At 39.7% G+C, this 27,641-nt stretch overlaps 2 protein-coding genes and 1 pseudogene across 3 annotated transcripts in view; 1 reads left to right on the top strand and 2 right to left on the bottom strand.

Annotated features, from left to right (window-relative positions):
• The window catches only part of eci2 (enoyl-CoA delta isomerase 2), a 105,779-nt gene extending 98,422 nt beyond the window's left edge, over positions 1-7,357 (bottom strand). The window contains exon 1 of the mRNA XM_080202102.1: positions 7,240-7,357. Within this exon, the coding sequence (XP_080058228.1) occupies positions 7,240-7,301 (62 nt within the window). The 5' untranslated portion in view covers positions 7,302-7,357. The remainder of the gene's footprint in view (positions 1-7,239) is intronic.
• The window catches only part of cdyl (chromodomain protein, Y-like), a 189,792-nt gene that overhangs the window by 21,963 nt on the left and 140,188 nt on the right, over positions 1-27,641 (top strand). The window contains exon 1 of one of the 2 annotated variants that reach the window (XM_080202087.1): positions 7,642-7,889. The exons of the other annotated variant lie outside the window; for it this stretch is intronic. Within the exon in view, the coding sequence (XP_080058213.1) occupies positions 7,866-7,889 (24 nt within the window). The 5' untranslated portion in view covers positions 7,642-7,865. Of the gene's footprint in view, positions 1-7,641; positions 7,890-27,641 lie in introns of those variants that run through there. 2 annotated transcript variants of the gene reach the window in all.
• LOC145360216 (large ribosomal subunit protein eL43 pseudogene) lies at positions 18,102-18,373 on the bottom strand (annotated as a pseudogene).

Below are 27,641 nucleotides of genomic sequence, written 5' to 3'. Positions count from 1 at the left end.
TTCTATGTTCTACATAAACCCACCAGTTCTATCAAATCACTTTAGCCTTTTCTGCTCAAATAGATTAACACAGTAAGGAGTCTCACAACACCAGGTTAAAGTCCAACAGGTTTATTTGGTAGCAAGCACCACTAGTTTTCAGAGTGCTGCGAAAGCTAGTGGCGTTTGCTGCCAAATAAACCTGTTGGACTTTAACCTGGTGTTGTGAGACTTCTTACTGTGTTTATCCCAGTCCAATGCTGGCATGTCCACATTACGAATGAAATAGCCCCAGCCCCAGCCCCAGCCCCAGCTATTATCATACAGGTTTACATATGGAAACAGGCCCTTCAGCCCAACTTGTCTATGCCACCCTTTTTTTAAGCCAGTAAGCTAATTGCCTGCATTTGGCTCATATCCCTTTTTACCCATCTTACCCACATAACCTTCTAAATGCTTTTTAACAGATAAAATTGTCTCTTCTACTACCTCTGGCAGCACGTTCCAGACACTCATCACCCTGTGTGTGAAAATATTGCCTCTCTAGACCCTTTTGTATCTCTCCCCTAAAATTGGCCCAATTTACTCCTTGACCCAGGTGAATTTTTGTTGTACTGCCTCCAGCGGTTGGGGTGTGGAATGGATTGCCTGCTGTGATAGTGGAGTCAGACACTTTAGGAATTTTCGAGTGGTTATTAGATAGGTACATGGAGCACACCAGAATAATGCCCTCTAGTTTTTAGACTCCCCTATCTTTGGGAAAAAATATTGACTATCAACATGATCTATGCCCTTCACTATTTTATGGATCTCTATAAGATCGTCTCTAAGCCTCCTATGCTCCAGGGAAAGAAAATCCCAGTGTATCGGCCTGTCCTTATAACTCAAACCATCAAGTCCCAGTAGCATCCTAATAAATCTTTTCTGCACTCTTTCTAGTTTATTAATATCCTTTCTATGATAGGGTGATGAGAACTGTACACACTATTCCAAATGTGGCCTTATCAATGTCTTTTCCAACTTCAACACCATGGCAATCCAGTGAAAGCTCATTAAGTTGATCCCAGGAATGGAGGGATTTTCTTATGAGGAGAGGTTGAGTAGGTTTGGCCTGCACTCATTAGAGTGCAGAAAAATGAGGGGCAATCATATTGAGACATATAAGATTTTCAGACGGGTAGACAGGGTACATGCTGAAAGATTGTTTCCCATTGTGGGAGAGTCTAGGACTAAAGAACATAATCTCAGAGTAAAGGGTCATCCATTTAAGACAGAGACAAGGAGGAATGTCTTCTCTCAGATAGTGGTGAATCTGTGGAATTCTTTACCTCAGAGGGCTTTAAAGGCTGCGCTGTTAAATATGCTCAGGGCGGAGAAAGATAGATTTTTAAATCAGTAATGGAATAAAAGGCTAAGGGGACAGTAGAGTTGAGGATTATCATATCCCACTTCTATCACGGCCCACTTCTGCTCCTATATCTTATGAGATGCTGGCTGAGCTGGCTAGATGGCTAAAGTGTGATGCAGAATGATCCCAACAGCGGCTTCAATCTCTATAATGGCTATGATAATTCATGGAGCACTGCCTCCTCAGCTTGTCCTACACTTGTGATCTGAGGCCCCTCAAGCTATGACTAGCTAACATGTCTCTATCTAATGGAGAGAAATGCCTACATTCCTTTGGGACTATAGTTAAGGCTACATTATACTACCATGTCACTATTTGAACTTCAGTTTACCAGTCTTATTAACCACACTGCATTTATACATATGCACTCCAAACGTGACTTATCATTTTTAATATTGTCAACAATCACACCTAATTCTGTATTATTTCTCACTATCTTCTCACTAGGCCTCTATATATTTTGTTTCTACTTCTTCATCTCATGGGTGGTCAATGAGGTAATGTTTACTCCACACAAGGACCAACCTTGAACTTTGCAGCTACTGCAAAATCAGTGAATGCAAACTATTACTCAGCATTTTATTACAGGATATTTTTAACCACTTCATTTTAGAGGATGAAGGCTATTAGTTTGTAGAGATTTTAGCTATTACATTCATATTTTTTGAAAAAACTTATGCATCCTTTATTTTCTTTATATCCTTCAAAAATAAATTTTTCTTCTGCACATATAAATGAAGGTCTGATGGCTTGGTTCTTGAATGAGTAAATTAAGAGCAACAATGCCACTTTTGCATCAGAGTCAAAGGACCCCAAAAGAAACTATTATATAGATCTCAGACATCCATAATGTAATCCTATAACTGTAATTTCATCTGTTGCACAATTGCTTTTAAATTGACAATCTGGCATACGTAAAAAGTACACTGAAGATCATTCTTGAATTGAGCGCGCACCTAGAAGGGATCTTAGCTTTCTCCACAGTCATGTTCCAAAATTTTTTTTGACCTTCGACCACCTACTTCTCATACCTCAGAACAGATTTAGAAGGGAGGAAAAACACTGCTTTAAAAGTAATTCTCAGATTTTCACGGTGAAACAGTCAATAATTGCCAGCTTTATCTCCACTGACACCGACAGCAGCTTTGGGAGTCCACAAATGTACAGAATAACTCAAGAAATCCAGAGGTTACTCTGATTCTACCCCCTCCAGGGGGTGCACTGTTGAGATCCCCCTCCCATTAGAGTCCCAAAACAACTTTTATGCGGACAGTTTCAAGTAACATAATGTGGAAGAAATGTTGCACACAGTTCAATGAGGTGTAACTGTGTTTTTCTAAATGGCATGATTACTTCTAAATGTTCTCAATCCCTAAAAACACTAATTTTATGTCTGTGAAATTTCAAATTTTTCCATTAAGATAAAATCTTTATTTTTTTAAAGCAAAATATTTTTTATAATGTGTTTATAACATTTTACTTTCCATATTAATCTAAATCATTTATTTTGTTCTTTATCGAATTCTGAATCAAAGAATTCAATGCATTTTCATACAAAATAGGAGGAGTAGGTCATTTGACCTTTGAGTCTGATTCACCCACCATTCATTATGATCATGGCTGATCACCCAACTCAATAGCCTGATCCTGCCTCTCCCCATATCCTTTTCTCCCCTTCACCTCAAGAGCTATATCAACTCCTTCTTGAAAATATAGAATGTTTTGCCTGAACTGCTTTCTGTGGTAGTGAATTCCATAGGCTCACCATTCCCTGGGTGAAGACTTTTCTCCTCTCTCAGTCCTAAAAGGTTTAACCTGTATGCTTGTACTATGACCCCTGATTCTGGACACCCATACAATTGGGAACATTCTTCCTGGATCCACCCTGCCTAGTGTTGTTAGAATTTTATAGGTTTCTATGAGAACCGTCTGTCCCCCCCATTCTTCTGAACTCCAGCAAATAAAATCCTAACTGTCTCAACCTCTCCTCATGCGTCAGTCCCACCATCCCAGGAGTCAGTCTGGTAAACCTTTGCTGCACTTCCTGTATAACAAGAACATCTCTCCTCAGATAAACAGACCAAAACTGCATACAATATTCCAGGTGCGGCCTCACCAAGGCCCTTTATATAATTGCAGCAAGACATTCTTATTCCTGTACTCAAATCAGCTCACTATAACGGCCAACATCCATTTGCCTTCTTTACTGTCTGCTGCACCTGCACGCTCACCTTCAGCGACTGGTGTACATGGACATCCAGGTCTTGTTATACCTTCTCCTCCCAATGTATAGCCACTCAGGTAATAATCTGCCTTCCTGCTTTTGCTACCAAAGTGGATAACCTCACATTTATTCACATTATTCTGCATTTGCCTACTCACTTAGCTAGTCCAAATCACACTGCAGCATTTCTGCATCCTCCTCACAGCTCCCACTCCAACCAGCTTTGTGTCATCTGCTAATTTGGAGATATTACATTTAGTTCCTTCAGCTAAATCATTTATATATTATGAACAGCAGGGGTCGTGGCACCAACCCCGACACTGCTAGTCACTGCTTTCCATTTGGAAAAAGTCCTGTTCATTGCTACTCTTTATTTCCAATCTGCCAACCAGTATTCCATCCATCTCAATCCACTACTCCAAATCCTATACACTTTAATTTTAATCTCTTAGTTGAAAGCCCACATAAACTACATCCATTAGCTCCCCTTCATCAGCTCTATCTGAGGAGAGATGTTCTTGTTATACAGGAAGTGCAGCAAAGGTTTACCAGACTGATTGTAGAATTGTCAAGCAGGATTTCTCTTTCGTAAATCCATGCTGACTCTATTCAGTTTTACCACTGTTTTCCAAGTATTTTGCTATAAAACTTTGATAATGAACATTAGAATTTTCTCCACTACCAATGTCAGGCTGACTACTACTTGATTTGCTGTTTGTTAAAACACTTCAATGTGATTGGCTGTTTTGCTGGCTGCAAAATGCCAGGAGATACCTTAACTAGGCTTCAGGTTTAAACTGACATTGGGAAAGGGGAAGTCTCTGTCACAGAGATTGCGAGGTCAAAGACAAATGCAACGTGCTGTTGCTTTGCTGCTAACTGCAAAACCCAAGTAAACCATGGGTTATGTTAAAATTATTAAAATTAATTTGCTCTTGACTACACCCCACTCAGCCCTTCACAAAGACTAAAGAATAAAAAGTTTGTTTGCTAGTTTGGATAATAAGGAAATACCTCCTACTTGTTGCGTGGGAAAACCCTTGATCTCAATTTGACTGTGAAGCAGGAATTAAAAAGAAATAGATAACTACCAAAAATACAGTCTACATTTGGAAACAGGAAACTGCAGTCAGGCAAAAGCCATAAAAGACAGGAGACTGTATAAAAGTAGTCTGGCTTAAAGTGCAAGGCATAATGCAGACAAATTAGCCTGCATCAGTCAGGCAAAATTACCTACTAAAGTAAGATAACATATATCTCCATAACATTTTATTAACAAAATTAATCTGTTATACTGTATATTCATCTTAGTGTGGAAAAAGGCAGCTTAAAGCTGAATATTCAGTGTTAACTGTTTCCCTTCACAGAAATTAAATACAAATGCAGAAGATACTGATAGCTAGGTCAGGTTACAAATAAAGTTCCCACTGCACCCAGTATTGTTCAAGAAAATAGAGGGCAGTAAGAATTAAATCCTGCAAGGAAGACACAGAATGCTTATGAGAGTGACTGACCCTTGAATGCAAAAATGTATAGCTGACTAGAATGTGTAATACACCCACACGTTAGTTCAAATCGTGCAAATAGGACATCTCAACATTCATTATACCTTCATGTAAATAAAGGAATATTAGTGTTATGCACTGGAATCTATCTTGATATTTCACCAGTTACACACTATCATTTGTAAAACCAGTGAATGGATGTACTATCAAGCTTCTATACTGAAAAAGCTAAAAAAAATTATATTACCGGAAATGCGGATTAGCAAATGAAAATTAAATCTTTCTGAGCTGACTCCCAACAATATTTCAGACACCACTGATCTACATATTAGAAGTTTTTCTTAAAATATTAAGTTGATAATAGTTGTATAGTAAAACTTTCTCTATATTAATTACAACACGTGCACAATGCAACTAAAACAGCACTATTCAGATTTCATAACCAGTAAATCCTCTTGAATCCATGTATTTACCTAAAATGACAGTAGTTACTCTATAATTACATACACATTAGCTGTTTCTGTAAGCTGTTTACAGAGCAAATGCATCCTCACATCTGGAAGCATCAGCTAGAATAGTTCAAGCAAGTTGGTGGATGCACACATACCCATTCTCTACTGGAATTTTCTACTCCAGAGGACTGTGTAGACTCAGTTAATGAGTACATTCAAGACAGAAATCAATAGATTTTTAGATATTAAAGATATAGAGGGATATAGGGATAGTGCAGAAAGATGGCACTGACATAGAAGATCTTTACTTTGTTAAATGGCATAGCAGGCATGAGGGCAGAATGGCCTATTCCTATTTCTTATGTTGCTATGTTAGGAAGGAATGAGGTAGAGCAGCAAATGACAGAACGAGTCACAATTTAACATAATGTAGATGTAGGGATGAAGGACCTTAAACACCTTAAATTTGGCCCAACAAATAGAAGCTAGTTCTTGGTGAGCATCAACTGTTTCTGTGGTGAACTGTTACTTCATCTACCAGTTGGTAAGATGATAACAAAGGGATAAAAAAATTATAAAAACATAAGTGCTAAAATGTGGAATTATTTGTCATAAAGTCATTATCAAAGCAGACCTTGTAAATTTTCTGTTAAAAGAGAAACTGGTTAATCGCATGAACAGCAGAACATTAAAAGGACAACATCAGTCAACTAGACATTGGATCAGATAAAGCATATGAAGAAAAACAGCAAGAGATTTGATGGGTAAACTTGATTCTTTCTGATCTGTAAAATTATATCAGGATCATACAGTCAGTCAGTATATTTTAAATTTGAAAAGAAAGATTAAAATGAACAACACTGGTAGAAATATCCATAATGATAGGGCAAGGAAAGACAAGTTGTGACCTGGAATGGGCTGTCCAACATTCAAAATTTTCTCTTATAATGCAGAAATTAAAAACAAAAGATAAGTCCTTCTAAGCAGGAGAGCTCAATTATTTGAAGGTGATGTTTAGATTTTACTGTTGAATAAAAAAGGGGCATCTAGCATGAAAAATAATTCTAAAGTTTTTTGGTTAAACCAGAGAAACGTGAAAGCTCTATGTGGATTTTCACATTGAAAGATACAGGCAAAAGACCTACGGTGCCAAGCATCTGAAAAGATGACAAGGAAAGCAGGGTAGATCTTAAGATCACACACTTGAAGGAACAGTGATGAAGCAATGCCGATTCACTATCTGCCGCATTTAAGTGCAGCATTTAAGAACATAAGAAATAGGATTTTCTTTTGATTGCAAAGTTCGAGAGTTTGGAAATTAACATTGGAAGAGAGAACTGTAAAACAGTTAATTCTGCAGACAATGGTTTTTGATAATAAATAACTGGATCTCAGATCTACTGCACATAGGAGCTCCATTCAGAATCTTTAAAAGCTGATTCAGACAAAACTCAAGTTTAAGAAAGGAAACGTCAATTCAATTCAATTCAGGCCCGACCTTCGGGTTGCAAAGGGATTTAGTTTGTCAACTGTTGATTTCAGAAGATCAGGTTATGATTTTAAAAGTGTGTGTGATGAGATTGGTGGGGGGGGGGGGGGTGGTGAAGCAGTTTAGGCTGAGAAGCGGCGTTAAACTTGCAGCAGTGCCCTTAGTTAGGCGGCAACCCTCACCTGAGCTTCTTCAACAACTGCCACCGTCCCGATAAAGCACAGAAGGACACAGCAGCAGCCATTCAGAGCAGCGACGTCAACACATAACTATAACTTGGACTTTTACCCTGGCCCCGCCCCTTTTCCTCTCACACTAACTTGACTAATGTTACCAGTCCCGCCCCTCGCGCGCTCCCTCCCCCACCACGCGCACGCGCACGTGGCCACCACCCCGCCAACGTCAAACGGCTCCCTCGGCACGCGCCGGGTCAGTGTGCAGTGACGTAACGACGCTCGCCGTCCAGCGAGTTAGGTTGATCTGATTTTTTTTCTCTCGCTCGCGCCTCGACCGTTTTTTTCCTCTGCCCCCGCTTTCTGCATTTCGGCCCCGCGAGCCAGCGCGCACGCGCGGGGAGACAGACAGCGAGGGAGAGAGGAAAGAAAGTACAACTTCCGCTCTCCCTCATGGACCAGCGCGAGCTCCCTGCTGCGCAGAGCGAGCTGCGCACTGGCGATTCTCCCCTTCTCTCTCTCTCCTCCTCCCTCCCGGAGTTAAAAGGAGGCCAGGCATCCAGAGCACAGGGAGGGGGGGCTGGAAAGTGATTCCCCCCTCACACTTGATTAGAGGCGCTCAAGCTTCGGGGATTATGGCTTCAGAGGAATTATATGAGGTATGGGGGCAAAAAAAATGTGATTTAAAAAAAATTGGTTTCCGACTCGTTCTCTTTCCTCCCCCCCCCCATCCCATATACTTTCCCTCTTTCCCCACTCCCTCCTTCTCTAAATCCGGAGTGATATGGCGATCCGAGTCTGCCTCTTTTTTTTTGGTGGAGTGAGTGCAGCCGGTGTATGGGGTGCGCACGCGTCCGGAGGAGGGAAGAGGGAGAGGTGGTGGTGTTGGGGGAGAGAAGGTGGAAGAGAGTTGTTTGAAATCATCTTCTGAAGGGAGACTTGACTTTTAGTCTCCACGGTGTTGGCGATTGGCCTCACTCCTCCCTCCTGCGGTGCTGGGTGTAAGACACTAATAGACTATGTGGCTTAAGTGTTAAGGGAGAGATGGGGGTCTAACTATTTGCTCTTGGATGTGTGCACTCACAACTAATGCCGTCCTTAGCTATGTCGCAACGCACTATGCAACGAAGACAGGGATCCAAAACTCGGGTTTCACCTTTTCCTTTTGGGGAGGAGGGAAATTCTTCCTTTCATAGTTTTTATTTGGAAGCATTGGTTTATGCACTTCTCAACCGTTCCATGTTGATGTTGGATGAAGTAGCTTTTTCTGTTTGATTGTAATTTGTTCTATCTTGTATGGGTGGCTACCTTCCAGATTTCACAAGGTTCCAAAAACTAATGGCAAGGGTTTTTGTTCTGTAAAATAGTTTCATTAAGTGGATTCTTTCCTGGTAAGAAGCTTGGATATTGAGAATTGGTATGTGACAGTTGATTTGACATGAGCTCTTTCTGGATATTGACCAAGAGGACTTGACATTTTTCATCTATTTTTGTCCCCTTTTCCTTCAAACTGCCATGTCTATTCTCCCTCTCTTCTTTAGCCCCTGTTTCTCTTTCTGGTTTGCAAAGTACTCCAAGGTTTTGATTTTGAGTGGTTGAGGTTTTTCAATCTTCTAGTTCTGAATTTTGTTTTGTCTCTATTTCTCTTCCTTCCCCCCCCCCCCCAACTTCTATGTCTATCTATCTTAATTTCCCCCTTGTTTACAAAACACTCTAAATGGATAATATAACTTGTCACGTTATTCTTAAATGGGTCAAGAACATCTAGGAAACTATATAGCCTGACAACTTCTTGTGTTGAGGAGGGAAGAACATCCAGCTTTAAATTTAGAAGCTTTAGAGTTCTTTAGATCTTGGTAAAGCAGTCCTTGATCAAAAATACTCTTCATAGGTGATGGTGGGCAAGCATGAAATGAGAAGTTGATTTTCCCAAGGTATAGGTAACAAATATACTTGATGTATATACTATCTTCTGGTGAAATTGGAGCTATGTTTAAAATGGACTTTCTTAATAGATTAAGAAAGCTTTGGCAATTAAATTTGGATTAACTTTCATTTTGACAGTTGGAAGATTGGCTCTTCCAATCTGTTTTGATGATGGAAAAGTTTTCATTTAGCACTTATAAATCAAAATGTCATACTTTCACAGTTAAAATTATTGCTTTACTGTAAGTGAGTACGCTTTGGAAATTGTGCATAGATTGTTATTTTAATGTATGTCATGCAAGAATGGATGAATGAAGCAGGGCTGGGTGGATAAATAATTGATTCAGAATTTGTCCTTTTACTTCACTGGGAGTAATCTGTTTGTTTTCTACCATGTGACAATAGTTGTGACCACCCGATTTTTGATGCTTCAAACTTCTGTACTCAGAACCAAGTGTCAATTGTTTGAAGTTTGAACTGTAGCAAGGGGTTTTTAGAATGAGTAGTTTAAGATATGACTACACACAATAGTGTAACCTATTTTGAGATGTGTATGGAAGATTGATAACATATGATTTAAAACATTGATTACTAACATCTAAGTTTCAGTAATGAGATTCAAGAACGGAAGTATCACTGGATATCTTTCATGCGCACCTTTTTAAGAGTATGAGTTTCTAAGATAGATAGGAAAATCTTTTGAATGGGTAACATTATTTTGGCCTGGTCTTAGTCACTTTTCCCAGTTCTTTGACCGGATTTCATTTTTGCATGCTCTTCAGTACATCCAGTCAAACTGTTTAATGGTGATGTTGAGAAGTTGCGCAGTAATTTCTAATTGTCATTGGGCAAAGTATTGTATTATATGTAATGCTTTTGTAAAACATGATTTAACACTTTTTAAGAACTACTATATTAATGTCAACCTGATTTTCCTGCAATATACCTTTAATAATGAGCAAAACCTTGTGTGTATATTCTGGTTGATAGACCAAATGGAGAATTTTAAACTTCAACTTTATAAAAATAACATGCTGCTGAGATGGTGCATATGAGTCTATTCTTTGCCCCAAGATAAATACTTATTGGATTTTCACTTGACATTAACAATGCTATTTTTAATCGTTTTGAGTGTTTCCTTGCTTGTATCATCTGAAAAGTGACAAATATATAAAAGGTGAATTGAACTTTATTGATCTATCTTCAATCCTGTAACAACCGGTTGTGTGTACACATCTGAATATTAGGATTGGATGGCTTTTGATTTGCTACAAATCTGTTTCAGTCATGTACAAAGTTTGATATAGAATACGTCAAGCTCTTTGGAAATCATTTAGTATAACTCATGCAATGCAATTTGAAAAATGTTCATAATTGGTGATATTTGAGATCTGTTCAGATGCATGGTTTCTAGGCAGTTTTGCTTTCAATATAAACGTATCATGATGTCAATGCCATCCTTCCATTCAGTTTTGTTTTGCAGAACTATATTGATTGTCTTCATTTATGACATTGGACTTTAATTTGGTATGTTTTCCTCTCGTAAGAAGACACCTAAATTAATCATTCGTGTGCCAATGTAGTTTAGTCTATTTTTATTGGTGTACTATTTTCAACTTCCATGTTCTAGTCCATCTGATTATTCGGATGCTTTTCATGGCTTTGTTATTCCGCTACCCAAAAGCAAGTAGAGGGGAGATTGAAGCAACTGGTTTTGATTATTGATAAAGACTTGGAATTGTGTTCATATTACCGTGAAATATTTATTTGTTCTATTGTCAGTTTAAAGGTATGTTTGGTCTGTTTGAACCTTGCACCAAGTTGCAATTTTTTGTTCAAATGACAAACACTTCCCAAGTAATTCATGGTAATGGTTTAATTCCCTCTGAAATGGTCTAGAAGGCCACTCAGGTTGTGCAATTGCAGCGGTTCAAGAAGAAAATCCATCAGTGGTGGATAATAGATGTGGCCATGGTGGCTTTGCTCACATTCTTGACAATAAATACAAAGAATTTTGTGAATAACAAAAGTTTTCCAGGTTATGTGTAGAGTAAATTACTTCCACGCCTTGGAGAATTTGATCTGTTCTAAATCAGACTGAGCTTTTAAATTTTACATCTTGTTTATATGGCCCATGAAGGTAAACTTGATGCCTGGTGAATGATCAACTATAGGTTTCAGCTGCTAATCGAAGCTGAAAATGGTCACATCTTTTTAACCAGTTGACCTAGTACAACCTGACATTGTACTTAGTATTGGGACCAAATCCATCTTGCATTGAAATAAAAATCTAATGACCTCGCCCTCCTACCGATCAACATTACCTTTAAGGAACGGTGCCTTGTGTTCAATTAGGTACGTCAGTCTTCCAGACTAGAGCAGCCACTCACTCAACTTTAGATTTGGTCATGGCAAGAGACTCCTAGGAGGATAATGGAAACATTTTAGGGATGTGCCTCAAAACCTCTGCTGAAGAGGTCAAACATACCTGCAGACTTGGGTGACTCTGGCTTGAGATCAAACAGAATGGAGAAGCCTCACTCTAGAAGGCACCAAATGCATTGGGATCATACAGAAGTGAAGTGAAGATATTGGGGGTATACAAACTGCCAAACCCATCTATCGCATCCTTTTAAGCCCTGCACGTGGTAGTTTCTGACGGTGTTGCATATTGGACTTGCAGCTATTTCAGAACCCATCATATTGAGTGGAAATAACTTGTCCTTGTGATTGCCTAAGAAATTAACATTTGCGTTCCTACAGTTTCTGACCATAACCTCTACCCCCGTTTCTGTTAATTTCCACTGTTCTTATTTACACCCACTCTAGACTGAATTTTTAACATTTATAATATATGCTGGTCTTATTAGCATCCCCCTCCCATCCTGCTGGCACCCAAACTATCCCAACAAGTCTAAACTGACGTTTTTGCTCTGTAAGATCCTCATTCTTTATTGCTTCATCTAGTTACATCCTCATATATCTATTCCTTTGCTTGCATGAATTGCACTAGAATGTGTCTGTACCTTTTTTGTGTTCTAGTCACGTGCTGGGTTGTTTCTTCTGAGTTTTCTGTTTTACGTTTAGAACCTCTTGTTTTGAACTTCTCCCACTTCTGCCTGATCAAACTCACAGAATCGTACAATCATAGAAATCCTACTGTACAGAAAGAGGTCATCTGACCCATTGAGTCTGCACTAACCACAATCCCACCCAGGCCCTACCCCCATATCCCTACATATTTTACCCACTAATCCCTCTAACCTATGCATCTCAGGACACTAAGGGGCAATTTTAGCATAGCCAATCAACCTAACCCCCACATCTTTTGGAGTGTGGGAGGAAACCAGAGCACCTGGAGGAAACCCACACAGATACAAGGAGAATGTGCAAACTCTGCACACACTGACCCAGGTCCCTGGAGCTGTGAAGCAGCAGTGCCAACCACTGTACTACCGTGCTGCCCACAACTCCTTCCATCACTTTAAAAGGTTCTTTATTAGTGTAACCCACACCTTTTTTTTCAAATCCCAGAAGGGGGGGAAGCCTCGGCTGGTGTTTATGCAACATACCAGCTCCTCCCATTTCATCTAGATCTATCTGTTAATTTGTAATTTGTTTTAGCTGTGCTCTATTTATCCAGTTCCCTCTTTAAATGGTTTTTGTGTTAGCTGTCTAATTTCTTAACGACTTTCTTAGGGAGGATGGTTTTTAGACTTTTGGCAAATGTGGTCCAAGATCAGCAGTCCAAACTATTTTTCATTATTCAAAATGGGTTGATGTCGCTCCTGGTTTGACGTTGTCTTTAATCTTCTATTCCTAATCTCCAACAAATCTGTTCATGGTCTTGTATAAATTAAAACTCTCTGCCCTTTAGTGAGAACTGTGTACTCTACTCAGCCCTAGATGAAGTTTTCCATTGTGAATGGATTTGCTTCAACATCAGTAGCTTTCCTTGATTTAACTTGGCTGTTTTTTTTAATCCAATGTATCCCAGCTTTGGCTTCAGAAAAATCAATACTCTGTATTTCAGCTGATGTCTTGCTATGCTCTTCAGCCATGGCTATGCCTGTTGTTCATGCCTTAGTTTATGATATTGCTGATTTTGAAATGCACCATCTTTAATTTTGAAATACTGGTGGAAGGAGCATACGGCCACTTTTTTTTTATAATCTTGACACTTCTGATCAAATAACTATATTCAATCCAATAAAATCATTTTAAAATGTAACTTGCTGTTGCTGAAGATTATATATACAGTCTTGGAGTTGTTGGGAGATGCCTACTTGTTTCTAGATGTTCCTCTCCACGTTAGCTGAACCATGACCATTTTTAACTGATTTTAGGGTCCATTTTTTTTCTGTTATGTGCATCAAACCAGTATATCATCGACAATTGTGCATGGTTATTTCTTGAGAGTTGAGACTTATTTGGGCAATTATTTGCATTTCTCTAATGATGTCTATCCCTTTTTGTGGAGCTGTTTAAAGAAATAGGATGACTTTATTTTAAACTATATTTCTAAGGACCAACGTGGGAATCGCTTCCAAAGAGCAGTAAGTAGTAGCTTAGTTTGAAATAAGTACTTTTATGATGGGGTCCTCATGCCCCAGGACTGGTCAAATGCGAGCAATTTCTTCCACCTTTGCAGTCACATTTCAATTATTTTTGTCTGTTCCTTGCCTGATGAGTCATATTAAAGATAATTCACACCTAAAAGCAACTTTTTATTCTGAAGAGTATTTCATTTGATTTAGTTCCATTTGTTTGCCTGTCAGCTAACTTCATGAATGTAGTTTTCCTGCACTGAAAATTTTAGAATGCTGGGGTGGCTACAATACATTATATATTATGCTCCAGTCTGCTGGTGAAAGAGGACATCCAGTGGGTTCCAGGACAGAATCCATTTGGTTAGAGCTGGAGAGCAAAAGGGTGCAATTGCATTCTGTAGACAATTGTAGTCTGTAGACCATCAACTAGTGGGAAAGATGTAGAAAGATGGAGAATATTTAGAGATGCAAACATAATAGGGTAGTTATAATGGGAAAGTTAACCCCCAAGTGTAGACTGTAGCAGTGATACTGTGGAGGAAAGAGAAGGACTAAAGTTCCTGGGTTGTGTTCAGGAAAGTGTCCAGTCCAACAAAGGCACTACTGGAACTGGTTCGAAGTGGACAAAGCAGAACAAATGTCAGTGGGGGATCATCTAGGTGACTGTAATCATTCAATCATAAATTTTAGGATGAAGATTGAAAAGGACAATAGGCAATCCAGAGTAAAAATAATTACTAGGGGGAAGAGTTGACCTGGATAGACTGAAACAGAAAGTTGGTTGGAAACACTAATTGAACAATGCGCTATCTTCAAAAATAAATGGTTTGGGCACAATTGAGGTATATTACCTCTAAAGGGAAAAGCAGGGCAAAAGACCACAATTACTAAGGAAAGGCAACAACACCTCCATGATTATCCTCAACAATGATGAGACAGAGTACAGGAAAGAGATTGCAATGACAATAACCTCTCCCTCAATGTCAATAAAGCAAAGGAGATAGTCATCAACTTCAGGAAATGTAGTGGAGAACATGTATCAATGGGGATAAAGTGGAAATGGTCAAGAGCTTCAAGTTTCTAGGTATCCAGATTACCAACCTGTCTGGTCCTTCTAATGATGATGGTATTGTTAAGAAAACCCACCAATGCCTCTACTTTCTCAGGAAGCTAAGGAAATTCAGCGTACTTGTTGTATTCCAATTTTTACAGATGCAGCATAGAAAGCATCCTTTTCTGGTTGTTTCACAGCTTGGTATGGCTCCTGCTCTGATCAAGACCCCAAAAAACTGCAAAAAGTTGTGAACATAGCCCAGTCCATCATGCAAATCAACCCCTCAACCATTGATTCCGTCTACACTTCTCTCTGTAGAAAAGCAGCCAGCTTAATCAAAGACCCCGTGCACCCCAGACGTCCTCTTCCACCTTCTTCTGTTGGGCGAAACAGATACAAAAGACTGAGATCACTTGCCAACCAACTCGAACAGCTCCTTCCCTGCTGCCATCAGACTTTTGAATTAAGTTGATCTTTCTCTAGACTTAATTATGACTAACACATACACTGCACCTTATCCCTATGTACTCTTATGAACAGTATGTTGCCTGTAGAGTGCAGAGGAAATAATACTTTTCACTGTATCCCAATGCATATGACAATAAATCAGAAGTAGAGGCTAACCAGGTCATGATGATGAAATGTTAAATAAACTGTTGGTTGACAAGGCACCAGGACCAGATGAGATGGATTCAAAGATATTGAAAGAAATGTGTGGAAATTGCATGGACACTGACTGTTGTCTTCTGTCTTCCCTAGACTCTAGGGAGGTACCAGAGGACAGAAATGCAGATATTAGAGATCCTGGGTGCTAGCAATCTTAGGTACTTTTGGTTGACTTGAGTACAAACAGCGCTAGACACCATGCATAATTGGATATGAGGCCTTTAATGAGTTGTACATAAGGAGAAACCAGTTTGCAGTTGTCATGCAAGTGTTTCTGAAGTTACAAACAACATGGCAATTATAGTCACAGCAAATCAAAAACAAGGAATTTTCCTAATCCTTCATTTCTATACGTGTTAGCTAAATAAATCCTGGCTTTTAGCCCCTTCTCATTTGATGAAAAACTGACCTGCTAATCCTTCCTCTGCATAGCATTTCCCTGTCCTTTGCATTTGGTATTTATTATGAAAAAATCTGGTCTTGCTCACCCTCTGAAGGCCGAAAAGCAGAATGTTATGGGGTTTACGCAGATGAAGATTAGCCTGTTCATAGCTGAATAGCAGACACTGACCACTTTTGAAGGTCTGTAAGCTGATAAACACTTTCCACTATGATACAGAGGTATGAAACTTTAATTTGAACGCTAACATCTGCACAATTTAATTTCCAAATTATGAAACTTCAATCTGAACATTTTATCTTTCTCACAGACATTATGCCCTTGATCAACAAGTTTAACCTCCATGCTGGATAAGCTTCTAGAAATTTATTTTTTTGGGGAGATTGAATTAGTATTCATGTGGGGGGGAAAAATATGGGTTGATAGGAGAACCAGCATGGATTTGTAAGGGGAAGATTATGTTTCAGTAACATGGGGTCATTGAGGAAAATGCTGTTGATGGGATTCCAAAAGGCATTTAGTAGTATCACACAACAGGCAAAGGGGTAGGGGGGAATGGTTTTGAATTTCAAAAGGACAGGAACAAGTTAGTGGAGTTGGCAGAGGGGCAGCAAATAAAGTTCAATGGAGAGAAGTGAGGTAGGAACAAAACGGACAGACAATAAGAGGTAAAATTCTTAAGGGAGTGCAGGAGCAGAGGGACCCTGTGTAAATGTGCATAGATCTTGGAGGTGGCAGGGCAGGTGGAGAGAGCAGTTAATAAAGCTTTGTATTCTGGGTTTTATTAATAGGGCATAGAGTAGAAGAGCACGGAGGTTATGCTGAACTTGAACAACACATCGCTTAGGCCTCAACTGGAATATTGTATACTGTCCTGGGTGCCACGCTATAGGAAAGATGAGTGTGCATAAAAGAGGTTCACAAGAATGGCTCCAGGGATAAGAAACTTCAGTTTTGAGGATAGATTGGGGCGGTTCTCCTTTTTTGAGAGAAGGAGGCAATTAGATGGTATTCAAAGTCATGAGGGGATTGTGCAGAGCTGGGGAGAAACTCTCCTGCTTGTAAGGATCAAAAACGAGAGGGCACTTTTTTTGTGATTTGCAAAAGAAGCAAGTACAATGCAGGGAAAAAAGATATTTTCACACAAATGGTTCAGGTCTAAAATGCAAAGGCAAGTTCAATTGAGAATCTGTTCATTTATGCAGACGTATAGGGGAATAACACCTAAGCCATAATGCTCATTTGGAGAGCTGGTACAGATATGATAGGCCAACCTCTGTGCTGTAACAATCCTGGTTTAGAATCAGAAAATATGGAGCCATCATGAACCTCCACCTTTTTTAACAACTTAGTCACCTGTGGTTGGTATCCCGGTCAGAAAGCTAGACATGACTTGGCTTGCTGCTAACGACTATCCACCGTGAGTACTTGGATACCAATTGGGGATTAAGCTAACAATATATTAACTTTGGAGTAGGAACCTGAGCACAGAACAAAGAACTAATTTGTCTTTGTTTGAGATTTTAACAAATCCTGTCCACACAACTTGGACTTCAGCCAGGACGTTATACAGGGTTGCTACAATGTTTTAGCAGCAGTATCAGGATTGGTTTAAGTAGTTGGAACATTCAGCCTGCTCTCTGATCCCAACTCAGCTCTAAACAGTGCATGGAAATTCTTCAAAAGACCTTGTTTCAAGTTCATTTACAGTAGCCATTCCCACAAAGACCAAGATGACAGTGCATCAGTGAGATGTTTTGAGAGATGTTGGTCCTTAAATAAATTAATACTGAACCTTCAAGGAATATAAATAATGCCAATATTGTCAACAAGAAGGTTGAGGTCATGAAGAGTTGAGTGAAGCCAGTGCTTTAAACTATTGAAAGAGGATATTGTACTGCATGAATTTCCAAAACTTTTACAGTCGCAACAAAAGGTGGACAAGATTGCCATGACTTAGTTTGTAATTAAACTATGAAGATTAGGAGATAAAATCCATGCAGGAATTCTGTTCACTCAGACTATTGCTGACTATGAAACTATTTGGAGAAATAGTGCTGTATAGCAACCACTACAAGCAGAAAGTGACAGTTATCATGGATTTTTGCTGTATTTTTGGTAGTTGGGAAGATATTTAAGTGACTTGCATAGAGTAAAAGGCTAATGGTTGTGTTAATGAGGCAATGAGTTTTTTTTTGCCTTTTAACATTTTATTAACAAGTTTGTTGACAGATAAATCTCTAGAAGCGGGGGGGTCATACTCCACAGCCGGTGTTCACTGATCCTTCAGCTCCCACAGTTGGCGAATTGCAGACTTTATTGTAACGGCAGAGGTGGTGTGTAGGCCCAAGCTCCTCCAGCTACTGTTTTCATGTAAGATCCACAATGCCAGATGCCACCTTCCCTGCGTTTCATCTTTGCCTTCCTGCAGAAGGAGTAGGTGTATTTGGCATGCTGACTGATCTCGATCTTTTTCACCATTTTGCAGAGGGAGGCTCCATAGCTGTATTTCTCCATGATCCCCACCTTCTTGGTGCGCTTAGCCATCTTGAGCTTTTAATATTGTAAACATTTTGGAAGCTATGCATTTGACTACAAAGAAGCTTCTCCAGTTACTTGTAGAATAAGCAGAACCTCATCAAGACATGGTAACAAATCGAAACAACATGGTGACAGCACTGGAAACTGCTGTTTCTTAAATTGAGACAAGATTGGTAACCTGTTGCTGATGACCTTTTGAACAGTTCAACTATGCAATGAAGGAAAACACTGACTCCTATCTTGGTAGAGGACAGTGAGCCACACGCCTTTCCATAACAAGGACAATAACAAGAGTTCTGGAGGAGATCATTTGAAATATTATACTGGTGCAAACAAAGGCTGAAAAACACCAGGTCAAGTGATTTGGCATCATTAGCTGACAACTTGGTGTGGCGAGGAATCAGTCCTGGGTGTCATATGAGGGTCTTTTTATGTACTTTTGTCCTAAATCTAGTCATTGAACGGGCCAAATTCAACCAAAGGCTGGATTAATCCATTAATTTAACTACTTGTACCAGTTTGGCTAGCTGCTGCAGAAACAACTTTTCAACCATTGTCAATTTGCGATCGCGTTGTAGTCAGCATGCTTGACGACGTTCTGTCGGACCTTTGCAATTGGGGATTTGACGTTGAAGGCCAGACGAAGACTTAACAGATTCGGGGTGTACTTCGGGGCAATCTTGAGACTTGCGAGGTGTCAATCCAACATGTCCAAAGTGGGAGCTTCACCATTGGGGAAAAAAAAGTGCCAAAACCACTGAAGGTGGAAGGGTACTCCCTGCCTTTATGTTTCAGATATGGTGCCAAAAGACTCTGAAGGCTTTGAAGACTGTCCAGCGAAGGGAGCTGAATGCTTTTCTTTGTGGCAAAACTGGCCATTTCAAACAATGCCGCAGATCCAAAACACAATTGAAGGAAGCTGGAACCAGTCTCTTAACTAGATTGAAATCTAGAAATACAACATTCCAACCTGAGATATCAAGGGTTCTTGTCTATAGAATTAAAGAATCCAGAACACAACATTTAAACTGGATGCAGGGGCAGGAGTCAGACAAATTTGGACTTTTTTCAAGTAAAATTCCAGTCATCTAGCTTGAAGCTACATGACCTCAAAGTCAGTTCCCTACAAACCAGGAGGAAGAAAACTTGTAGAACCAGCAAATTTGCTCATACTTGATGGATTTCTACAAACGGTTGAAGAGAACAGTGAAACAATACTTTGAATTTCCAAAACTATAGCAAGGATTGGCAAACCTCAACTGCAACAGAAACTGACGTCCACTCATTATGTAGTGAAACTTTATTTTAGGAGCATTGTCTAGAGGAGATTGCAGTTCTCTTCTCTTGAAAACTGGCTAGAAGAAGTAGAAACAGGAGTTTGTACCTGCCAGAGGCACTTTTTTTTGGCATTCTGGATATGGTTCAAGAGAATTAATTCATCACAAGATCTGTTTGGAAGAGGAGATCCTAGATCTTGCCACATTGCAAATGTCTGTTTTGAGCAGAACTATGCTGAATTTGTCTACATCACTGAACCTGAGCAGAATCGTGGTGAGTTTGTTGTGCAGTTGCCAACAGAGTGCTGCTTGGGGGAAAAGGCTTAAAGTTTGATCAACCTAATAAATGAATTTCAGAGCTGCTTAATTTGTATGAATGCAAGCTACAACTCTCGCTTGAACCTCCCCTCTTTTCCACCCTGCCCCAAGTCATTGATGCACTCTTACTTTCAGTTAAGCAGCATAGGCCGAAATAGAGAGCACATACGGCTGAATAATACTATGCTGGAACTTCATAGTTTGCAAGTTTATTCTGTTGTTGGTGCAACTGTACTTTGTCATGCTAACCTACAATCCAATTGCCTACAGCGCTTGTGTGAAGCTGCTCCTAACATGGTAATTATGTCACTAGTTACAGTGCGCAATTCCTACTTTGAGTAATAGAGAAATCATCTTTTATTCCCCTCCTTCTGTCTTCATGAGGCTTCTTTCTGTCTGTTCATGCATTAAGGTCTTCGCTCATCATCCTAAATGATTAATCTGAGGAATTTGATGCCTGTAAGTGCTTCATTTTCTTCCAATGTGCAAAGCAAGTTTAGAACGCCAGCCTGTCCTCATGTTTTTCAAGTGGTTGCATTCATCTTTGTGTCCTGAAGATTTCTCTTTGAATTAGTTTTCCTTTTATTGGTTTTCGTTGCCTTTCGCATACACGTAAAGGTCATAACTCAGGAACTAGCTACTATCCCTATCCCACTCCAGCAATGTGTTTGCCTTCCAAGGAGAAGATATGGGAGCTCATATATATCCAAGGGAGCTGAGAACCCTTGGGGGGGGGGCGGGGTTGACACCTTCGATAATGACCTGGCCTGGAGATGGAGGGAGGGATCTGAAACCACTAGTCTCAAACCACAACAAGATCATAAAACTGTAGGTGACTTGTTCATCAGGTTGCAATATACAAGAATTTTGACCAGTTTTTAGAAAAGGGTTTCATGCTCATATATTCCTATAAATACTACAATTCACACCTGTTCACTTAATATGTATTGTGCTGTCAAATGATTCTATGATACCGTACACGTTGAATTGCTTTTTTTGTCCTGAAAATCCTGCCTGTGTACTTGGAAAACCTAAAACAATGCGTGCAATCAACTTTCCATTAAGCTTGCAGCAAAGCTGAAAGTAGACATGACTACATTTTTCCACACCATCTGTAGGGATGCATACCAGACTTATCAAACTTCTAAATGTGATGCTAAGAATCAATTTCACCTCTAACAAAGGATCCACTGTACGCCATTGCAGGATAAAATTTGCCAGCTGTAAGATGCTTGAACATACATTGAAACTGTACTGATCACTGTAACTGTACACAACATGTGGAAGATCCCAGCATGGCTACCCTGTGAGTTGAAACAAGTGAATGGGGCTAGGCATATTTAAAAAAAAAACTAACATCCATCTGTGTAATATCGAGCTTTCAAGTAACAGAACCAGGAATGGAAAAATAACTGCTGCAGCTCGCCTATCTCAGGGCTTGACCTATGAAAAAGTTTGTCTTTCTGGTCTTAATTATCAGCACTTTCAAGATGCTTTTCTCTTGTGTGATGAACCACGGTACAATTTATATTGTGATAAGTGAGAAGGTGAATTTGTGATCTATTGGATATTGTTTCTTTCTCTGGACTTTTTGGTTGTGAGCACAAACCATTGAGATAAACAATGAAAAAATAAGTGGGCTGAATTGGAATCAAATTTGATAAAAGCAAACAATATCTAAAGAAGTAAAATTTGGAGAGATTTGCACAGTCCCATTTTCTAGTTCTATTCCTGTAGCTAACAGAGAACCACCATGAACTCCTGAGTCTAATGGCTGTCTCTTGGTGTTGTAATCACTGAGGAAAAGGTTGGGTTAAGTGACATGAGACCAAAAGAATAAATAAATTCAATAAGGTGGCTGAAGAGGACCCTGTAACCCAGTTGCATTTGGACATGATGGCTTGTGTCTACATTTCTCAAACCTACCTTGTGAGTCAGTTCTTGACTTACGAAATTTTTTATCCTGATTCTAATCAGGAGCAAATAAATAAACAATGTTAGTCTTTTTGACTATGGCAATATGTATTTATATCATGGTTCTTGTGAAAGATGTTAAAATTTAATTGGTGCCGATCTGCCTGCTCCAATCAGCCCTCATGCTGAGAATGCAGAAACATAATTGATCCTAGTTATTGGGATGTTTGTTCTAATCTGAGCTAATGTGGTTTTCTTTTTGGATTGTCCCCTGGCTTTCAGAGGAATGGCTTAATTAGATTGACAACAGAGTCATATGCTAATTGAAAGAGATGGGCTTGGAGGCAAGCAGGCAATTTTCATCTTGGGTCTGCAAGGAGCAAAAGCTTTTTTTCTCCCTTGTATCTCTCCAAAGATTGCTGTTTGGGACCTGCTCGCTCTCCGAAGATTGTTGGGACCTGGTAGAAAAAATATCTTTTCAATTTAAGTTGAAAAGCTTAAGATTGCCAACACGTAAACCAGAGCATTTTTGCTAACTGATTTGAAGAGGAGCTTACATCTGAAGAATATTGCTTAAATTGGAACTAAGTATTTCAATTGGTAAAAGTTGCACTAATTCTTTTTGTTTTGTTAAGGTGTGTTTTCTAGTTTCCTATTGGGTCAATAGAATCACACCTGAAGTGAACCACCTTATCCTCACTCTAATGACAAAATCAAAAATAGTTAGTCTAGTCTAACTTAACATACCTTTGGAATTTCTGATCTGGTCCCTAACATCACCTAGAAGTTCCTAATACCATCCAGCTTGCTTTCTACTAATCTGGCAGTTGCATGATGCAGTGATGTTGGAGTTCTTGACTATTGTAGTAACCAATCACTTAAATAACCTGAAACTGGCACCAAGGAACTCCCCTTTTTTAGGAACCGTTAATCCAAGTTCACTCCCCACCCTCCAGTATGTTACACTTGTCCCATTATGATGTCTTCTGGAGTGAGACTCCATAACTTTACTCCTTTTTCTAGTCCTTCAAGGTGGAGTATTGTGGCGTAACCCATGAACTGGATCTCTATGGCTAGAAGTACACACCAAAATGGTTGCAGTGAAATGTAACAACAATTTCAACACACTCCATGAACTTCCAAGTAACTTTTTTTCCAGTGTTTAGACTAATGGACAAGTAGTATAAATCAGCCAACAACTTGTGCAGAATTTGTATTATTTCAGCAAAATTGCTGGATTTTGTTTGGTGATCTAACCATGAACAGTACTAATGCATCATTTGGTTTGGTTTGAGCTCATTGCTGACAGCAAATAAAGCTGTCTATGTAGCTGTCATGAGCACTGTAGTGTGAATTGTAAAGTTTCCTGATATTTAATTTGAATCTGGCACAGCGATAAGGATTTCTCTGCGTTTTGGTGACAGTGATGTCATCAAGTAGGGTAAGCACTCGATCACATTTGAAGACTTGGACACCAAACCAGCATGCAAAATGCACAGAATATCCTTCGCTATAGGGCAAATGATGCATAATATTTTGTTTAAAACTGGAGTGTTTTTATATTGAGAGGTTGTTCAACTATGTAATTCTGATTTATTCCATTCATTTTTTAGAAAACCCAACTTGTATTTACAATCGTTTTAGTGGTAAAAGGGCAAGTTCTTGTCTGATCAGTGATTTCTAAAGATTGAAGACCTGCAGATGGCAACAGCAGCACACACTTTGAGGAGCAAGTCATACCTGGCATTTGTGTGAAGAGTAATGATTGCTGATCAGTTTTGCTGTCCATCACAAATATAAAATCCAGCCTGTTTTTTTTTAAGCAATTTCTGACCCATGATAATGTTGGTGCCCTTTTAAAGAAATCTAAATATGTCTTGATTTTCTCACTAATCCATTTAAGGAAGAGTATGAGCATCCCTTTAATTTTAAATAAGTTGAGATGAATTCAGAAAAGTGTAATGTAACTTTTGAGAGACTTTTTCAATCAACCAAATTTCCCTGGTTTACTCTGGAACTTATTTCAGCCTTTTGTGCATGCTAACCCGGGGCAAGTCTTAGAACAATATTTAAACCACTTGACCTCTCCCAGTGTATGTCTAATGGCTTGTCTGATAATTGCGAATGAACTACAGATTTCCTCCAGATAAACATTGGGAAGACTAAATCTGTTCTTGCTTTGTCCTTCCTATCTTGAACTTAGTGCTTTGCTACCAATTCCATCTCCTTGATTATTGCTTAGACTGTCTGCAGTTTGTCTTGATGCATTCCTAATGCCAAACGCACTCTCGATCACATCTGCTATCATTGCCTGCTGTTGAAATGCGCTTGACCATTCCAATTCCTTGCCTGCTTTTTAATGCCCCATGCTGAGTTTGTAGTTAAGTTGGATGTAAGTTTACAACCCAAAGGCATGTCATTTCCCACACTGTTAATGCAAATTAAGCCATATAGGGTTCTAATTCACGTCTTAAGGATCCTGTCCGTGATTTTGGGTATCCTGTTAGGACCATACTTGGCCCAGCAAGTGCAAATTAAGCTGTGTAGTCTCGTTCCAAGCAGTGAATTATTCTTTGGGTGCTTTTAAAGATCCCTTGGCTTGTTTGGTAGTATTTGCTAGTCTTACCTTCTGATATGAACAGGGGCATAAATGGCAAGAATGTTCAAGGTGCAAAGCTGTTTCAATATTCCAATGCAAATTGGATTTTTCAGAAAATTGTTTTGGGATGCAGTATAAGTAAAAATCTGAGATAGACTGAAATGGGCAGACATGGCAGGTGAAATTTACTGCAGAGAAGTAATACATTTTGGTTTTGTCAAGGATGTGCACACTTGATGTAAAGCTTGTACCTAACTGACAAATAACTAAATGTGGCGAAGTGAAATGGATTTAAACAGTACAATTGTTAGGTGGTGCAGATACAAATCTTTTGGAGAACAAGTTGAGTAGGCTGTTAAACATATGGGATCTTTGGCTTTATAAATAGAGACAACCCAGAACACAAGCAGGGAAGCCTCAATTAGCGTATTGTGTTCAATTCAGGTTCTAGGAGAAAGTACAGAAGAAGGGATTGGAATGGTGCCTGGGATGAGGAGCAGCTGTTATGTGGTGAGATTAAAGATGTGGGGGTTACACTCCTCTGAACAGAAAAGGGAAATGTTAATGGAGTCTTCATATTGCGGAAGAGGAAAAACTGTTCCCATTAGCAGTGGAGTCATTTTAAGGGGAAGACACAACTTAAAATAATTGGCAAAAAATTCACAGCTAGTGGAAAAATTAGACATTTATGTTGTGATCTTACTGGGAATGCACCATGTAAGAAGGTGGTGGAAGCCGATTTAATAACTTTGAGACGGGAATTGGATATATAATTGAAAAAAAGGTAGCATATGGATATGGGCAAAGAGACGATGGCCTAGTATATTATCTATAGATTATTAATCCAGAAACTCAGCTAATGCTCTGGGGACCCAGGTTTGAATCCCACCACAGCAGGTGGTGGCATTTGAATTCAATAAAAGAAGGTCTAGAACTTAGAATCTACTACTGATGAACATGAAACCATTGTCAAAAACCCATCTGGTTCACTAATATCTTGTTAGGAAAGGAAATCTGCTGTTCTTAGCTGGTCCGGCCTACATGTGACTCCAGAGCCACAGCAATGTGGTTGACTCTCAACTGCCCTCAGGCACAAGGGATGGCCAATAAATGCTGGCCAGCCTGCCCCATGTCCAATTAATTTTTTTTTAAAAAAGCAAAGGAATACCACTTAACTAGATCTTTAAAAATAATAGTGGATTGGACATATAGATGGGTACGCTGTTGAGAGAGACGGAGGTGGATGCATAAAGTAGGGTTCCATATTTAAATTTGCTTGGGAATAGCTGGAGAAAGCTTACACTTAGAATTTTGTTTAGCTGGAGCCAGGAAGAATGAGTAACTGATTTGGATGAAACTGTTTTTTTTAATAAAACGTAGAATGGCCAGCTGGGAGTGAGACAAAGTCCAAAAACAAAATCATTCTTTTTCTAAAGCCCTACGGCTGAAGTGAAAAAGAGAAGGGTCCAAAAGAGGCTGGAAAGATATTGTGGGATAGTGGGGAGTTGATAGTGAAACGTAGAATAGGAGAAAAAAATGAAATTGACACAAACTTTGAACTTGCCTGAAAATGAGCCATATCAAAGAGAAAAGCAAAATAGTAACCAAAGCTGTGAGGCTTGCGCCACCGTTCAACCAGTGCCAGAAGGATCACAAAAATAGGCAACTGCTTACATAGAGGTTTCCAATTTAAGAGCTACATAGACCAGTGTTAACACAAGTGTTACTCAAACCATGTTTTGGACATCTTAATTATCAACAAGAAGGAAGTGCATACCATTTACCTGCTTCAGTGTTTCCGTATGCTTATTCATGCATTAAGGGGGAGGCGATGGCCTCAGTATTATTGCTAGACCATTAATCCAGAAATTGAGCAAATATTCTGAGGACCCGGGTTCGAATCCTGCTGCAGCAGATGATGGAATTTGAATTCAAATGAAAAATATCTGGAATTAAGAATCTACTGATGACCATGAGACCATTTTTTTTTGGAGAAAAACCCACTTTTTTAAAGGTTCACTAACTTCCTTTTGTGGAAGGAAATCTGCTATCCTCACCTGGTCTGGCCTACATGTGATTCCAGAGCCACAGCAATGTGATTGACCTCTCAACTGCATTCAGGCAACTAGGGATGGCCAATAAATGCTGATGTGGAGATGCTGGCATTGGACTGGCGTAAACACAGTAAGAAGTCCCTCAACACCAGGTTAAAGTCCAACAGGTTTATTTGGTAGTAAACACCACAAGCTCTTGGGGCTCTGCTCCTTCGTCAGGTGAGTGAGGAGTTCTGATCACAAATAGGGCATATAAAGGCACACACTCAGTTTACAGAACACTGATTCGCTGTAAAGACTTGCACTCTAATCAAGTCTTAAAGCTGCAGACAATGTGAGTGGAGATAGCATTAAGCATGGGTTAAAGAGATGTGTATTATCTCCAGACAGGACAGTAAGTGAGATGTTGCAAGCCCAGGCAAGACACGGGGATTACAGACAGTGTGACATGAACCTGAGATCCTGGTTGAGGCCATCCTTGTGTGCTGAACTTGGCTATCAGTCTCTGCTCATGACTCTGCGCTATTATGTGCCTTGAAGGCTGCCTTGGAGAACGATTACCTGAAGATCAGAGGCCGCATACCTGTGATCACTGAAGCATTTGCCAACAGGAAGAGAACAGTCTTGCTTGGTGATTGTTGAGTGGTGTTCATTCATCCATTCTCGTAGCGTCTGCACGGTCTCCCCAATGTACCATGCCTCGGGACATCCTTTCCTGCAGTGTATCAGGTAAAACAACGTTGGCCGAGTTGCAAGAGTGTGTGCCGTGTATCTGGTGGATGGTGTTCTCACGTTGAGATGATGGCATCCGTGCTGATGATCCAGCATGTCTTGCAGAGGTTGCTGTGACAGGGCTGTGTGGTGTTGTGGTCACTGTGCTCCTGAAGGCTGGGTATTTTGCTGTGGACAGTGGTCTGTTTGAGGTTGCACAATTGTTTTGAAAGCAAGAAGTGGGGGGGTGTGGGGATGGCCTTGGCGAGATGGCCATCAATGATGTGTTGAAGACTCCGGAGAAGATGTCATAGCTTCTCTGCTCCGGGGAAGTACTGGATGTCGAAGGGTACTGTGCCCGTGTTCCTCTTCTGAGGAGGTTGGTGCAGTTTTTCGCTGTG

The sequence above is a fragment of the Carcharhinus amblyrhynchos genome, chromosome 2, assembly GCF_965287045.1.
Source record: "Carcharhinus amblyrhynchos chromosome 2, sCarAmb.v2.hapA, whole genome shotgun sequence".
Lineage (NCBI taxonomy): Eukaryota > Metazoa > Chordata > Chondrichthyes > Carcharhiniformes > Carcharhinidae > Carcharhinus > Carcharhinus amblyrhynchos.
This window is presented reverse-complemented; position numbering and strand designations above follow the sequence as displayed.